Source organism: Ruditapes philippinarum, unplaced genomic scaffold (assembly GCF_026571515.1).
Source record: "Ruditapes philippinarum isolate M1 unplaced genomic scaffold, ASM2657151v2 ctg4823_1_1_1_1, whole genome shotgun sequence".
In the NCBI taxonomy this organism is placed as follows: Eukaryota; Metazoa; Mollusca; class Bivalvia; order Venerida; family Veneridae; genus Ruditapes; species Ruditapes philippinarum.
In genome coordinates, this window is record NW_026867089.1 from 48970 (window position 1) to 67256 (window position 18287).

Sequence of the window (18287 nt, forward strand, 5' to 3'; positions counted from 1 at the left end):
CATGACATGTTTGTGTCCGGAAGTCACGAGTGTCAACAAATAAATTTACATTTCACATTTCCGTTGGAGAGAGAATACACTTACAGTACACAATGATTCTTAACGAAGTCATTGTGCTTTTAGTAGTACTAACTGTTGTTTCTGTCGAGGTGAGTAAAACTAGTGCATTTATTAGAGGTGAAATGTCAAACAATTATTGTAATTGTAAAGTACAATTTCTTTTATTTTTGTCATGTGATTTCGCGACATTAAAAATTATTCTTTATCTTCAACTTTATCCTGTTTATGTTGCCATAAAAATTTAGCTAGAAATAATTTTTGAAATCTTTAACAGATTATGCCATTTGTTAAGTGTTCTAGAAACATAGATAAAATATCTAAACCAAATAACCTTGTTTTGTCTTGGAACTGTTAAATATTGACAGTTCCAAAAATGCCTGAATTCTGCCTAAATTCTAAGGAAATTAATGTGTAACCAATGCTGAAAAGCCTTTGACTCTGTCTCAATTCATGAAGAATTTGCAGCGCTTTTTAATCAGTTTGGGAGGAAAAAAATTAACGTAAAATAGTGATTTTTGGCAATGCAATTTTGAGATTCCCCTCATTACCATGGTAACAGAAATTTAAGATTAAGTATGCCGTTACAAAGACTATGGTCCTGTCAACATTTGTGCCAAGTTAATGATGAATATTGAAGCATCTTTTATAGTTTCATAGCAATTTGAACTTGTAACAGGAGGCTTTTCAAGGAAACAGTCATTTTTTCACAAAATGCTCATGCAGTAATGGGTTAAGTAAATTACTATATAAATTATGATAGATTTTCAATGATTTATAATTGATGGTTATGTAACATTTTGATTTTAACATAATATGTTTCAAACTAATGTTTCTCTTACAAGACACATATTTTAAAACTAAGAAGAAACGTATAGGTGGTGCGATAGCTCAGTTGGTTAGACCACTGACTGTCACTCCTGAGGTTCCAGGTTCGATCCTGAGTTACACCCTTGGGATTTTACAGAAACACTATCAGTGTTTCCCACCTACCTAGAGATATACTGGTACGAAACCCAGCTAATCCACGCATGTATCAGTGCTATACACTGGGAATATAAAAAGAACCAATGATCTATTCAATATAAGAGCTAGGGACTGCTTCCCAGATTCACCTTAATATCTTCATAGCTGTCTCTGTGTTTGCTGATTTGAGGACCCTACTGGAAATAAGTGCCTTGCACATTTTGCAGGCTATCCTTGACCGCCTTGGAAAAAGAAAATCAAATATTAATCATGGAAATAAAGAATTGAAATTTAAAATTGTCTATTTTTCATTTTAAATTAATAAAAAAAAAATGTGGTTACTACAGGGGCTCAGTAAAAGGTTTTTAGTTCAGAGCATTTAAATTTTTACCAAAAGTATTGCATAACAATTGATTTTTTTTTTCAAAAAGACTTTGATCTATCTTATAAACATAACCATAGATATCTCTCATCTTTCAAAATTTTATAAAATCATTATATACAGGTTCTACATTGTATATATCGAAGGTACACTTATAGATAACACGGTTACCTCCTATGAAAGAGGTATTTTGTATATTTTACATCTACCCTGTATAAAATGAAGTGAACTTGAACTTTTCATATAATGTTCCAATTATTTTCCAGGGATACATATCATGTGGGAATTCAGCTGTACCAACACAGTGTTACGGTAAGCTTAACATTTTTATCATTTATATAAATATAGAATAGATTAACCCTTACCACCCTAAATATCTTAATGGACTTGTCTATCTTTTAATCTGGACAAAACCATTAATTAGTTATAGGTAAAATTTCAAAATAATGATTAAATAGCCAACAGTGCAGTTTATGATCGGGCAGGCACAATTGTGGGAGCTGATCTTGGTCTGCACTGGTTGCATGGATATATTCAGTTACCTAGATCAGGCTAAGGGTTAATACAGTGTAAGATTTAATAAATCTTCAATAAACAACTATCAACAGTTCTTTTATAAATGTTGTTTATTTGTTTTTTGTTGTTGTTTTTTTTTGGGGGGGGGGGGGGGGGGGGGGGGCTTGGTTTTACATTGTACCAATACAGTATAGGTCACATGGTGACTTTCCAGCTTCATTGGTAGAGAAAGACCTCAGGTGCCCTTCCAATCATATGTCTGGCACAAATGAGCACCTGAGTAGAACCACCGACAACCTGTAAGCTAGCTTGATAGCTTGTTCATCTGAAAGAATCCAAAGTCCCTATCAGGATTTGAACCCACAGTGGAGACGGGCAAGTGGTTGTGGTTGGAAATCAACCAACCCAACCATTTGGAAAATAGAAGTTTAAAACACCTTCAAAGAACCCTTAAAGTGTATACTTGCATGATTTAGTACTAATGGTGGATAAAAGGGACGTATTTCTGATAGTGTTTCATGGTACTGTACTTATATAAAAACATAATTCATGTTTTGATTTAAGGTAACAGAAAGTCATGAAAAAGTCAAACGATTTCATTGATAGCTTTGTTTATTTTTTGTTGTCGACAGGTTTTATACATAAAATAAAAACATGAACATTCATGCTGTTCTTACTGAAAATCTTTGAAAATTTCACAAGTTATTATAATGAAAAATCTCTGACAGTACACAACATAAAGGATTTTTTTTAGTATAAGATTTAGATGTAGTATCAATTCTATAAATATCAACTGTATACTTTCAGGATCCGGAGCATATTGTTGTGGATTATACAATGACGAGTGTTGCTGGGAGACAGTATATTCATTCTGGTGTAAGTATATACCACATTTATATCCCGATTAATTCAGGGATTTTTTTTGGCTTATTTTATAGCCGATATTTGGTCATATTCCCAATTAAAATAAGTATATTATTTTCCCAATCCACATGAAAAAATTCCCAATTGAAAGTTACAAAATAGAAATATTGAATAAAAAATCCTTTAATCTTAGAAAATAAGGGCTTCTTCACTGTTATGGTAGTTTAAATGTTTGAAGATGCCATCCTAGACAAAGATTCTTTGCATTTATTTAATCACTGCAAAATTTAAGTCATCTATTAATAGGACCCTCCTGTCATTTAAGTCAATTTCATAAATTTTCCCAATTTTTAACAAAACATTGCTTAAATTCCCTATTTCATGGGTATGGGTCATGTTCCCAAAATCCTGGAAAAAAAACCTGTGATGTATATTTTACTTACTTCAGTTAAAGGATAATCAGGTCAGTGTATCAATATTATATAGATATAGAGTTCACATATGTAGTTTAAGGAGTGGCTATGCATAAGAAAAGCTTATTTAATATTCAAAGTTATTCAACACATTTAATATGAGTCAGAGCGGCAGGGGAGATAATTCAAACTCTTTTTTTTTTATTAATAAAATTCAGCTCTGTAATTGACCAATGAGAACAGTTTAGTATATATTGTTCTTTGTTTACATCTGGTCATTTCATATGTATATACACTGTAACAGAATCATTATTAATTTTGGTAAAATATATGTATTTGCATCATTCAAATGCTTTTTAAAAAAACTGGATCCCAAGATGTATACAAAAACATACACATAATGAATTGTTTACAAAATGAATGGTTTTATAAATACCCAAGTACTTCTGGCTTATGATACCTTTGTCAGATATATTATTGTGATACCATGCATTATTAAGCATGAAATTTCAGTGCATGTGTATTGTTTGGTATCAGAAATGGAACAAATGACTATGTTCATGCATTGTTATAATTATATACATAATGTTATTATATTTTATCCTCTTTTAAATGAAAAATAGTTACTGTTTCTACACAAATGTACAATTACCTCTCTGAAACGAACGAAAAAAAAAGACTCATCTCAAGACAGGCCAGTTATATATCTATGCTGTAGTCTGGACAGTCTCTATCTTGAACAGGGCCATTAAAATCTGATTTTGACTAACTTGTCTGTTTTCATCTGAAGCATTTCTGAAATTGGCAGTATGATATTTACATAATAAATTCTTGAAAATTTCTACTTGTCTGTACAGGCTATAAATAATAATCATCATTTAATCTACAATGGACAGTGGCTTATTCAAAGAAAAGATAAATGCTGCATGGTAAAGCATAATTAAGCAATTTTAAAATATTTTTCTTTTTGTCCTCAAAGGCTTCATACCAAAATGTGCTGGTCTAGGAAACAAAATTAATGTTAAATACACAATGTTCTCTCAAGTTTTTCGTGAGGGATTAAAGTTTGCTTACCTCACAAATTGAACATTTTTGCTAAAAATAAATGTACACATAATTAAATTGATAGGATGTCCGAAAGTAGGAATTTGCAAGTATACCCTCTAAAAATTTTCCTGAAATTTTTAATTTGAGAAATTTTAGCCTTGCGAAAATATTTGATTTTACAGTACATACTAAGTATTGAAAAAAAAATTACAGATGTCACAGTTAGCAAAAATGTTAATGATTTAAACGCCAACTGTATAACTATGTTAAACGTTTAAAATTACCGTAGTTAAAGAAGTTTTTTATAACTAATATTAACTATTTGAGCCGCATCATGACAAAACCAACATAATGGGTTTGCGGCCAGCATGGATCCAGACCAGCCTGCGCATCCGCGCAGTCTGATCAGGATCCATGCTGTTCGCTATCAGTTTCTCTACTTGTAATAGAGTTGATAACTGAACAGCATGGATCCTGATCAGACTGCGCGGATGCGCAGGCTGGTCTGGATCCATGCTGGTCGCAAACCCACTATGTTGGTTTTGTCGTGACGCGGCTCATTTATTATTGACTATTAAGTTAGCACATTTTGTGTGCATTTTGTTGTATTCAACAATGATTACAAAACATATCCTATTATTGAGAGTAACTGTTGTCAGTTAAGACCGTACTGTACAAGATAAAATAGCATGCAATCGGAAAAAACTAGATTTAAAATTAAAATGTCATATCTTGACATAAAGAAACATATGTAACATTTAAAACATTTAAAATCAATCTAAAAATTTTAAGGTTTAGCCAAACTCAGTTAGACTGGATATTGAAATTTCTATTCGGTTTTAGGCTAAAAACTGACCCAACCCGTTAAAACAGATAAAAAAGACACCCCTAGAAAAAATGGATAGATGCTTGTGTCAGGTGACTAATATTTTGTTTATGCCAAGACTTACCTTTATTTTAAATGGATAATTATGTTCAGCAATTTCATTCACTTGAAATTAATTTAGTCATCTTTCATAAGTGTACAGAAACTGTCTCTCCCACATGTCATAAAGTTTTCCGTAAAGTAATTAAACTTACATTAACTTCAAGGAAAATTTTTAATACTTAATAACATAAACGATTGTGTTTGTCGATGACTTATTTTGATGTCAGGGTTTCATTGAGTCACAAATGTTGAAGTTGTCCTGAGTTGCAAGGAAATAATTATGTAGTAGTTAAAGTTAACCATAGCTTTTCAGGGCATTTTCACCCTATTACAAGAGGCTTAAATAAGGCCTCATTTCTCATCCAAAAAAGCCTGATACATGTAATATTTTCCCCCAATTTTTGGCAGTAAAAGGTCAAGATCACTATGGTCTTGAAGATATAATGTTTGTCAAATCAGTAAGTAGAAAAGGCCTCATTTGGCCAAGAGCCAGATTGGTTGGTCATGAACCTTTTTGATTTTTGGGGTCATGCTTTTTTGTTTCTGTAAGTTGGGCATACATGTTTCACAAATATATGTATATATAAGGGGGCAGGGGACATATTCGAATGATGGCCCCGGTCAAATTTTTTAATAACTCAGACATGGTGTTTTGAAGGTACTGATAACTTCTGTTATTTCTCTGTCATTGTAATTCTTTCTTGTTTGTGTGTAGGAAATGAGATATATTTTTGGGTTTTTACCCGAAACTAAGCATTTTGGTAGCTTTGTATGTATTTCTGACTCCGAATGGAGGTGAAAAAGTTAAAAATCAAGCTTTGACAGTTGGCGCCAAACAAGTAAGAAACTTCAGATAAATTTTGTGAAAAATCTAAACGTATGACAGACATTTTATTTGTCATTTCTGAAAATGCCATAGCTTGCACTGGGTGTTACTGATATTTTTAAAGGAATCGGGCGGATTCTGGAGTATGCTGCACCTTCATGAAGATTGCCTATATTGGTATATTTTAGGTGTGATTTTGGCTGGGTGGGGTAAATATAAATTGCTGTCAGTCATTTTTTGAAGGAGCAATGCATGCAAACTATTATTTTCTTCAATGAATGTTATATATCATTGAATAATGCTGTGCAACTGGTTTATATCTGCCTGTGAAACAGATTTTGAAATATTTGGAATTGTGTTTCTGGTCACACTGAAATACAAAATTTTTCATTTTTAGGTCCCCTGCCCCCTAAGGTATACAGCTGTACAACGCCATTGAATATGTATTCTATATGTAGAAATAGGCGTTAAATCAAGTTTTCAAGTTTCAAGTTAAAAAATATATGCATTTCTTTTTCCAACAATGAAATATAAAAGCATTTTTTTATGTTGAACATTTTTGTACATTTGTTGTGGAGTAACATTACTTTTCTGTTCTATGTGGTTTTCTTTTAGCCCTTTTTATGTAAGTATATGTATTGGGCAACTAACTTAATATCAGCTAACAAACTTAGTTCACTAAATGAAGAAAATTATCTGCAAATTTGACAGTGAAAAAAATATTCTCATGTTTTTGCAATGATTTTGTATGCTTTTCTCTTAGACATTTAGCAGTCAACTTTTCTGTGTGACATTACTGCCAACCTTTCTGTTTCACATTAGAGCCAACTTCTCTGTTTCACATTAGAGCCAACTTTTCTTGTTTCTTATTAGAGCCAAGTTTTCTGTTTCACATAACAGCCAAGTTTTCTATTTGACATTACAGCCAGCTTTTCTGGTTCTCATTAGAGCCAACTTTTCTGTTTCACATTACAGCCAACTTCTCTGTTTCACAATACAGCCAACTTCTCTGTTTCACATTACAGCCATCTTTTCTGTGTGACATTTCAGCCATCTTTTCAGTTTCACATTACAGCCAACTTCTCAGTTTCACATTACAGCTATCTTTTCTGTTCCACATTACAGTCATCTTTTCTGTTTCACATGACAGCCAACATCTCTGTTTCACATTACAGCCATCTTCTCTTTTTCACATTACAGCCATCTTTTCTGTTTCACATGACAGCCAACATCTCTGTTTCACATTACAGCCATCTTCTCTGTTTCACATTTCAGCTATCTTTTCTGTTTCACATTACAGCCAACTACAACAAACTAAAATTTGATATGGCTTTAATATCTTAACGTGCCAACACCAGAAGTCATTAGCCTTATACCACTACTATAAAGTCCAGTTTTATACTGTTGGTGGCTTTAATGATTTTTTTTTAAGATTCATTGACCATTGGAAGGAATTTTCCTTATTCTAGGCAGAGTAGATCTATTGCAAAAAAATGCAGCAGGTTTAAGGATTATATAATTATAGTTTGATATGTAAATTTATGACTGATCATAACAATATTTACAGTTTTAAATGCACTGGCTATTTATTTGAAAGTTTATGTCCATATTTCTGTATTGTAGTATACTAACAGTTAATCAGCCAATTAACAAAATATGCAATATGCATATGAGTTTTAAAGAAAAGCCTTATGTTGTAGAAAAAGACCATAACTTTTTGTATAACATAAATATTTACAGTCAATTTTTGACACTATAAAGTTGCAAACATTAAAAATTCGAATTTATGTTTTTAACAAAATTGAACTGGCGTAGTAAAAATGATTTGTAATATGAATTTTGTCCATCGAAGCTGCATTGTCTATGACTCTAGAGCTTAGACATTAGGAGTGACTAGCATGTCCTAGTGGAACTGTTTAAATATCTTTATAAATCATGCAACTTAGATTAAAATTGACACACCCAGTGTGATCTAATTCAACTTACTTCTTCAGTGAAGAATTTTGACCTTTCCTGGTAATATATCATAGGTGAGCGATCTACCACTGGGCTACCTTAACCTTCTTGTTGCACATGATTTAGACACTGTAAGGTATAAATATATATACATGTATATATATAAATTTCAGGGTTTTGGTTCATATGGTTTATGGTAGTGGTGTTTATCATCTCGTGCTCCATCTGTATCTGTGTAAGACGACGTCGCCGTTACGCTGCTCAACCAAGATATGTCGTAGTTGATGGAACTCAGGCAACATACGGAACTATGCCACAGGTTTATGGTTATCCACCGTCAACAACTGCATACCAACACTCAGTGGTACAAAACATGCCACCGTCAGCGCCGGCTTATCAGGTGATTATCTTACTTTACCAGCATGAAGTCTGTATCCTTAAAGACCAACCTTGACCTTTCCTTGCAAGAAGATTCTGCTCTTAAAAAATAAACTATCACCTACTATTCTTTTTCATATTCAATACGACTTGCGTAAATGCTAAATATAAACCCAGGCTACCCTACACATACAGTCCTGACACTGTAGTGTTGGGTACTAAATTTTGATATTTTGATGCACTTACATATACTGGTATTTCAGTTTAGTAGCAGTATAGTACAGTACATGTGTATATCAAAATCGAATACCCAACAGTACAGTGTCTGGACCAATTGTAAATAAGATCAGATTTTAAACAAAGAATGGCAAGTTTTAAATTCAAAGCATGACAGCCCTATTACACAAATTTTGCTTGGAAAAGGTTGATTTTGAAAAGTGAGATAGACAAAAAATGTCAGTATAAAAACCGCAAAAACAAAGAAACAAACAGAAATAAGATATAGATATATACATGTAGCTCGTGTTCGCTGATATACTTGTTTGTACCAGGGACAAGGTTATGATAAACACGTTTCTTGTCTAAATATAGCAATCACTAAGTATATTAATGGCTGTCTAAATATATCAATGACTGTTTAATTATATCAATAATTGTTATCTAAACATCTTAAAGATAAAACTTATCGGCTGACTTAAACACGTTGTAGATTAACCTTACATTATGAAACATAAGTCTGACAGAGCAACCAACCCAAGCCACACTACTAGTGCAGACCATGATCGGTCCGCACCCTCGGTGCTGTCTTACTGTGGTCTGCACTGTTCGCTCTTCATTTGCAACATTTTTTTTTTGAGATATTCCCCTAAAACGTAAAAATGGTTTTGTAAAGATTGAGAATTAAGATTTAAAATTGTTCAAGTCCATTTAAGATATAAGCAATTTAGAATGGTTTGAGTTTAACTCATACAGTCAGTGGTGCATAGTAAGCATAAAAATTGATCTGAGCAACACTGATGTATTTACATTCAGCAGAGAAGAAAAAGACATCATATGATAATGAACAATTTTTTATATGAACATAATAATTATATTCACGTGACAATTATATTCATGTGACGAAACTAGAAGATTTCTTTCATCATGTGAACTTTTAACAGTGACGTACAATTATAATTTTATGTCTTTCGATTTGATTTTAAGATTAGATATATATACATATATATATACTAGGTTTATATTGCTTTAGATATCCTTTTGATGATGTCTTGTTTTGTATCAAAAGATGTCCCTCAGTTGTTTATTTAATGATAACCACTCCTATGATGATAGGTTATCTGGATGTTTGGTGATGTCATTATGTATTTTACAATGATGCAGTAGAGTAACTCACACCACACTATAGGGACAAGTTTTAAATAAGTACCGATTTAGGGAAAAATTTTAAATTAGTACCAATCTAGGGAATTTGTTTAAATAAGTACCAATTTAGGGAAAGTTTTTAAATGAGGACTGATTTAGGGAAAGTTTTTTAATAAGTACCGACTTAGGGAATTTTTTTAAATCAGTAATGATTTAGGGGAAAATTTTAAATACCGTAAGTACCGATTTAGGGAATTTTTTTAAATAAGTGCTGATTTAGGAAAATTTTTTAAAATAAGTACCAATTTAGGGAAATTTTTAAATAAGTACCCATTTAGGGAATTTTTTTTAAAATTAGTACTGATTTAGGGAATTTTTTTTAATAAGTGCCGATTTAGGGAATTTTTTGAAATAATTAGTGCCGATTTAGGGATTTTTTTAAAATATTTAGTACTGATTGAATAGGGAATAAAGCAGACCATGATCAGATGGTGAAAATGTTGTATGAAAGGTCCTGCAGAGGCAGTAAGATAGCACTGGGATTCAGACTTACAAGATCCTCAGGCATATTGACGCTACATTGTACCCCATTAATCTGGCAGAGCTGGTTCCCGACCCCATGCCCTTCCCCAGAATTGAACAGCCCATGCTTACAATTTACTTGTGTATAAATACATGTAGGACCAACATACATTGAGGTAATTGAGAATTAGAATTACATATTTTATATTTTGTTTTTTCAGGAAAAGCCACCAGAATATAGTGCTGTAGTGGGAAATTGAGATGCGTGAATGGATTTGATTTTAACGTTGGTGCATATCAACATGTATTTATCGTATCGTCTTCAAGAAGTGATGTTTGAAAAACTGACTTTATTTAATGAAAAAAATGTGTTGTTTGTATTTTTATACTTTTTTTAAATATGATGTAATTTTAAGGTTTTAACCCCTTTGTGCTAGTGGTGATGTGCTAGTGGTGACCAAATGGTTTATGTTTCTGTTTTTAGCAAGGCCAGCTTGCACATTTTTACAATCAAACATTCAATGCTTTGCTTTAGTTATGTTACCTTGAAAGCCTGTATCATTTGTTCATTCCATGCTTACCTTAAGAAATGTAACCCTGAATGACCTTACATAAATAATGGACTACCCACACATAATGCAAGAGGACTAGTACATTTTACAAATATGGGGTGATAAAACATTTTTGTGTTATTATCACATGGCAATCATGTAAAATATCAATGTCTGATTGGTCAGTTTTAGAACATGTTGAGTATTGGGTGATATGTCTATTTTAAGAATTGTTTCCAAGTTTTGCTTTCAAAATTGTAATAATATGGGTTGGAATGATAGTGTTTAATTAGTAATTTATTAGTAATTGGTACATGTATTTTGAACTATTGAAAATTGATATTTGTACCATATCAACATTGACCGAGTTATTTTAATTTAACTGATTAAATGACTTTGCAACATTGCTGTTGACATTGGGTAATTGGGGAAAATTTCTTCTTCACTGTATTTTTGTGCTATTTAATACAACTAAATTAATTAATTTGAATATATTTATACATATTTTTTCGTAATGTTTAATTTTAATTGCTTTTTTAGCTAAACTTATTGTGAAAATGAAATCAAAATTTAATGTAATAATAATTTGTGTAAGTGTTTCTAAGATAACATATTTGCTATAGTACGAAAACCTTCATTAAAATATTGTTACTTAAATAAAATAGCAAACATTTTTGTAAATGAAAGAATTTCTGTTTTATGTTTATAAAGTAATGTGCAATATATTTGTTATATGAAATGTTTTAGCTTAGAAATGAATTTGTATACAAGAAAATGATATTAAATTGTTGGTCTCCATATTAACTTAAGTTTTCTATAGTTTTCTATGGCTCTAATGTTAGAAATCTTGACTTTAGAGCACTAACGGGTTAACTCCCAGTAGATAATATAAAGAGTTAACATGTTATTGCGCTGAGGTGAAGATATAATGATTGATAAGAAAAAAACATTACAGGAAAACCAGGTTTTGTGACAAAATTTTAAAAATTGTAATTTTGTTACATGGTGTTTTATTACTACTAGTCAAGTCTGAAAGGCACATTATGCCTCAGAAGCAATTAAACAATTTTGTTCTTAATTAAAAGCAAACATAAAGTTATATTTTAACTCCTCACTATTTTTGTTATGTTAATTTCCCATAGGCCAATGGGAGTTATTCATACTGTTAATTAAAGTGTACAATGTGAATACAAATTGTGTACCGTAAGAGTACAGGTAACAGTACTTTTTCACAGTTAAAAATTTGAGAAGAGAAACTTACAGAAACAGTGTCCCAATAAAATCTGTGTTCGGGATAATAAAAAGGTTGGTGAGTTACAGCAAAAATATCCCTAGTAAAAATACTTTTACCCGAGGCGTTAGCTGAGGATAACAGTATTTTTACAAGGGATGATATTTTTTCTTGGGATAATATATTTACTGTTACTCACAAACCTGTATGCTACTTATATAAAGTTTAAAAAATTGGTTTTAGATTATATATTGAGTTGAAAATATGAGACTATAGTTGTTCATTCTATAGTAAAGGTATGATTGTTATTATAAGAACATTTTGAAACAATTGTTAGAGCGATATGCAAACATCTATGTGTTAAGTAAGTGTAAGTTAAATTATGCATGTAACAACTGGTTAAAGTCATTGAAAAAACAGTATGTAAAAACTAAAAACGTATTTCAAATAGTCGCGAAACATCCTAAATGTATAAAATTTATATTTGCTACTATGGGAGTGTGCTAAGGACAAGATAACAAATTGAAAAGGATTTTTCAAGTATCATACCAGCATTTAAAATATGGTTCCCATAGCAACTATGAAACATTATCTGACACATATTTATTAAATTCATGAAGATCAAAACATTATCTCATTAAATGACAAGTGAATCAATTTTAAAAAAAATCTTCTTTTTTTTCCAGCTTGTTTTTTTAAAAATACTTTAATTGTCATTTATGTAATTAGTTAAAGTCTGGTTTTCATGCAGTGTTTTCCAGAGGAATTTCTTAACTGTTTTGTAATAAAATGAAATTTTAATGATTTTTATGATGGCTATTTATGGAACATATTTTTTTTCTTTATTTGCGGCTTGCGAGCGAGCGAGTATGCATGTTTTTACTCGTATATACATGTATATCTTGATAATTGTAAACAGTTAAATCTTTCATACATATTGTTGTTTTTTTTTCTTTATTTATTTTCTAATGTGCCTTATCTTCAATGTTATTTGTAAAGATGTAAATCAGCGTTGAAGCTGTACCACCTCGTGATGAATAAAAAAAAGAGTTTAGCAAAAAAAGAACAATTTTTATGGGTCAGAGAAATTTATAAATACTCACAATGACTGTATAGGTTTAAATGTTTTATGTACAAATATGGCTGAATTTAGTCTTTTCATCACTGTATTTTTACCCTGTTCCTTATAAAATAAGTACTATCATTGCATATTTGACAAATTTTATGTAAGTAATGTGGCCTTAGAGTGCCTAATGTTAACTTAGATTACTTTATATGCATGTATATCAATTTATTTGCTTGACAATGTATCTTTTATATGTTCAATACACAAAATTTTCATAAAATCCTTATTCTGGAAGCTTGCTGAATTAAACTGACTGTTTCTTGCTGGGTTATTTCCGAGCTTAGCTTTAACATTAATCCTTGTCACACATACAATGTAACCAAAGGTGATTAGCCTTTGCTTCCAGTGGTTTTACAGGTTTTTTGTATTCCCTTAAACTGTTAATAAATTGTTCAAAAAAAATATACCTTTTGTGTCAATTTAAAAACCAATAGTCCAAAGATTTACATGTACTTTTATAAGAAAAAATGTAATTATATGTAAGAAAGAAAGTCATTGAGCAGGAAATTTAGACATAGAAAAATTTTGCATGCCGCAGCCGGGACTCAATCCATGGGTCTCTGGATTGTTGGTCCAGTATGCTAACCACAGCTGCTGTTGCATTTTCTTCGTACTAATTGACCTATATATTTAAGTGATTTTTTACTTTATTGTGACATCATCACTTTTATTACCATAGTGGCAAGCTCATTAAAGCTACCTTCACCGCAGATGGCTAAATCAGTCACAGTTTTTTTTCTTATTCTATATATCTAAGTATAATATATCTAACACTGTGACAGATGAAATAATTATTTTGAAATACATTGTCATAGGATAGGTAAAGGAGACCATAAACAATGAATATTTTATCTATATTTTATCAGAGTGTACAAGGTTATAATCAGAATGATTTTGTCTTGTTTATAGATAGTGTATGTTTATAGATTTTTAATTGTTGTGTGAAATTTATTGAGTATTATCTAAATGTATGTTTATATAAGTACATAACTACATGTACAGATGTAAATGAGAAACATGCCTGTATTATATAAATATATTAATGTGTTTTACTGAAAAACAGTATTATACATGTACTTCTGTATTAAAAATCTGAACATTTATCCCTTTAACTGCAAACCAGTATGGAACCAGGCCAGTATGTACATATGTGCAGTCTGACCAGGCTCTATACTGTTGGTAGTTCAGTATTTCTATTTTGATATCGAAATCCCTTAAACTTTGAATGGACTGTTCCAAATCAAAATCTGGGCAAATCCATTATAAAACTACAGCAGGTTTAGGGATAAATGCCTCAAGTGCATCATTACCATCTTCTTCCTGCCTTTGTAGGGTTTTTAAGCGAAGTACATGTAAAGTGTCTGTTATTAAAAAATTATTTCAAGGAAGTTAATTTTGCTTTTATTGCAATATATACATATATATTCACTTAAAATGCTTTTAGGAAGTACATTTATACACAACATCTAACAGTTTTTCAGATGTTCAATTTTAAATATGAGAAATTATATATATGTTGTTGTTTTTCCAGGAAAATTTGAGTGAATTGATGTAAAAAAAAAAAAACTAGTAGAATTTTATCAAAAATGATTTTGTATGATCCTATTAAATTTAATTTGTTAGCAATTCTTGTTTTTTTCTGTTAGAGGAAAAAGTCGTTTAGAAATTTATGACCTTGTGGCAATAGTGTCTGACATGATCTCTGTCATTGCCATTTTTCCTTGTACACATGTATATGACTTTTTAGACACCTGGTACAAAGTGCCAGAGGGAGATATATTGAGTCTACTTGCCCCCCCCCCCCCCACCCCTCTTTTGGCTGAGGGGTTGAGGCATTAGAACTGCAGCCACCGTTTAACCCTGCATGATCATTGGAGGTGACTAAATGAGTTGAAATTACTGGAGTCTTTGCATCTCTGAGGTCCAGCAGTTTTGACTCCTGATATTGCTTCAAGTTTGTAACACCTGAGGTTTGCCATATTAATCTTTTCTGTTTCAGCACCATATAATCTAAATTGTGTTGGTGTTGCTGTAAAATCAAACAAAACAAAAACATGCTCGCCTTCCAATGTATTTCTGGGAACTTTTTTTACCCATAGTCTACGTGGCAACAGATATATACTCATGTGACCATTGGAATCTGACTTAAGCTCAAATCTTCTTAATGGTTTTTTTTTTACAAAAAGAGAAACTAATCCACTTTCAAGAATCTGGTAACAGCCGCAGATTGCTTGATTGAAAAGTAATGAGATGACTTTCTATTGGTGACTGTCAGATCCTGAAGCATTATGGCAACCAGTACAGAGCAAGGTCAGGTATCAGATTATGGTAGGCACTTTCTGATATATAGTCATTGAATTTTAGGGAATTTTTTGTAAAAATAGATGTTTTGTCTGTTTTAAGATCTTTTGCATAGTTACCCTTTAAAACTATATGTTGACTTTAAGAAGAGTGTTCCTTGCAATGCATGCAACTCAATCAGGTGAGCGATTTCAGGGCCACCATGGCCCTTTCGTTATTAAAAATGCAATCACTTTTATGTGGAGTTGTTGTTTTTTAGCTGATTATATTTTTTAATAAATGATTATACATTATAGTAGATTTTTCAGTGTTATTTCTGGAATATATGTTTTCCAAGGTAAAAAACCTGTTGAATTCGACTTAATTTTAATAAATGATTGTAATGGTTTTTGCATTGTTTATTTCTGTTTTATTTCATGCTTTCCAGTGTTTTATTACAATATATCAGATGATTATATTCTGATAAACCACTAGTGAAATTTATAAAATATAATTTTCACTGTAGCCGGACTATATCTAAATGCGGATGAAAAGAAAATCATAACCAAATGGAATAACAGACAGAAATAAATTCTGTCATACGTAAATTTGCTTATTTAGGAAAAGAAAGTCAATGTCGTCATTTATCATGTTAAAATTTAACAAAATTAGAGAAATTTAACAGAACTATATTTCAAAACTTATGATGTGACGTCATGATAGAATGACGTCACAAAGGAAAATGCGCGACGTTACGCGGCAAAATCAGTAAAAAAATACTTGAAATCACTTAAAAAGCATAAAATAAAAAGAAAATTTATTTGTTTTACATATAAGATTGAAATATATTTCATTCGTGAACACCAGCTATTATATTTTCACTCGTGGCTACGCCATTGTGAAAATATTGTATCTGGTGTTCACTCAGTGAAATTATATTTCAATCTTACATGCAAAACAAACAAATATCCTCTATATCCCTATCTCTCAAAAACTTAACTGATAAACCTATACCGTTTATGACCTATAGTTTTTCTGAAGCTATTTAGGACATACATGTATACTTAAAAGTTATAGACTTTCCTCAAAGTTTTTACCTTATATGAGCCGCGTCACGACAAAACCAACATAGTGCGTTTGCGACCAGCATGGATACAGACCAGCCTGCGCATCCGCACAGTCTGATCAGGATCCATGCTGTTCGCTTTCATATTCTCTACTTGTAAAAGGGTTGGTAAGCGAACAGCATGGATCCTGATCAGACTGCACGGATGCGCAGACTGGTCTGGATCCATGCTGGTCGCAAACGCACTACTTTGGTTTTGTCATGACGCGGCTCATATGATCTATTAGACTAAGAGCATAAGACTTACAAAGGCAGCTAAACTTTCCATTAACCAATAATAAAGTTATGATGGAGGATTAAAAATTTGACCTTGCAATTGTTCATGGCAAATTAGTTTCAAGGTTATATATCAGCATGTACAATGATAACATGTTCATAGATGTATCATGTCTAAATACATATATATAATGAAGGTTATTATAAAGCTTATTATAACTGTAAAGCAAAAACTTTGAAGTAAGTAAAAAATTCTTTATTAGATTAACATGAAAAAATTCTCATCTTTAACATAGTAAGCATAGTATTCTTGGAAGGCAATTTTAATTTGCAACTAAAAGCTTTGTAAAACAAAAAAATTCCAAGATAAAATTTATAAAAGTGAGTAGAAGTCAAGGACTTGTTCTCAAGGCTATACAGACGGCATTTTCAGTTAAATTGAATTTGTTGTATATAAAGTTTGTTTGACATTGTGTGAAGGTCAAGTGTTACTAGTAGTTGAGATCTATAATGCCTGTGGTGCTCTTTCCTTATAATCTGGTGCACTTGAACTTAAAATATTACATCTGTTAGCAAAACTAATGTAGACTTCTCGGCCAAAGAAAGCTTTATTTTGGCTAGAAGCAACAAATTATTGGAGGTAGAGTCCTCTCTGTATGTGTGTATTGTAACAGTATATGTATACATTTGAGCCGCGTCACTACAAAACCAACATAGTGCGTTTGCAACCAGCATGGATCCAGACCAGCCTGCGCATCCATGCAGTCTGATCAGGATCCATGCTGTTTGCTATCAGTTTCTCTACTTGCTAAAGGGTTTGTAAGCGAACAGCATGGATCCTGATCAGATTGCGCGGATGCGCAGGCTGGTCTGGATCCATGCTGGTCGCAAACGCACAATCTTGGTTTTGTCATGATACGGCTCATTTAATCTACATGTAACTTCTCAGCATGTTACACATCAACAGTATGCCCCCTCGTACAAGTTAGATAGCCTCGTGTTTCAATGATCTTTCTATTACATAGAGGATATTGAATTTATTGAACTTGTTCTATAAATTCAGTAATGAACTTACACAAATTTAATATTCTATTCATCACATACCAAAAGTAAAGACTATTTGAAGAGAAAAAGAACCATTTCTAATTGACGCTCCGATAGTACAACGCTTTCATTTAACATGTTGTGATTCTAATTTATATTACGCAAATGAAGTCCCGTCAAAATATATGCACGGCCGTGCAATACCAATTTTACAGAGTTGCAAAAGCGGCACGGGTATGCGATAATATATCAAACCAGGGCTACTCTGACTGAAAAATGTTAAACATAAGCAGGAGAGTAATAAATGCTAAAAACCTGCTCTCGTAAATTCAATGTGGCTTAATAACACCAAATGCTGTTGGAATATGTAACATAATTATCTTAAGGGAAGAAACTCTGATTATAGACTCCATTGTATTTAAGACAGTTGTCTCCCTTAAAACTTCACACGTTTTTAATTAAAATAGAAATGGATAAATGTTTGTGTCAAATTTTT

The 18287-nt window shown here is 31.8% G+C and overlaps 1 protein-coding gene across 1 annotated transcript; it reads left to right on the forward strand.

The window, feature by feature from the left end:
- The first annotated feature begins 7 nt into the window (after positions 1–7).
- On the forward strand, positions 8–15814 carry LOC132734809 (WW domain binding protein 1-like). Its single transcript, XM_060721663.1, has 5 exons — positions 8–149; positions 1672–1717; positions 2729–2797; positions 8129–8355; positions 10439–15814. The coding sequence occupies exons 1-5, from the start codon at positions 93–95 to the stop codon at positions 10475–10477; spliced, it is 438 nt and encodes a 145-aa protein (XP_060577646.1). The 5' UTR covers positions 8–92; the 3' UTR covers positions 10478–15814.
- Positions 15815–18287: the final 2473 nt, after the last annotated feature.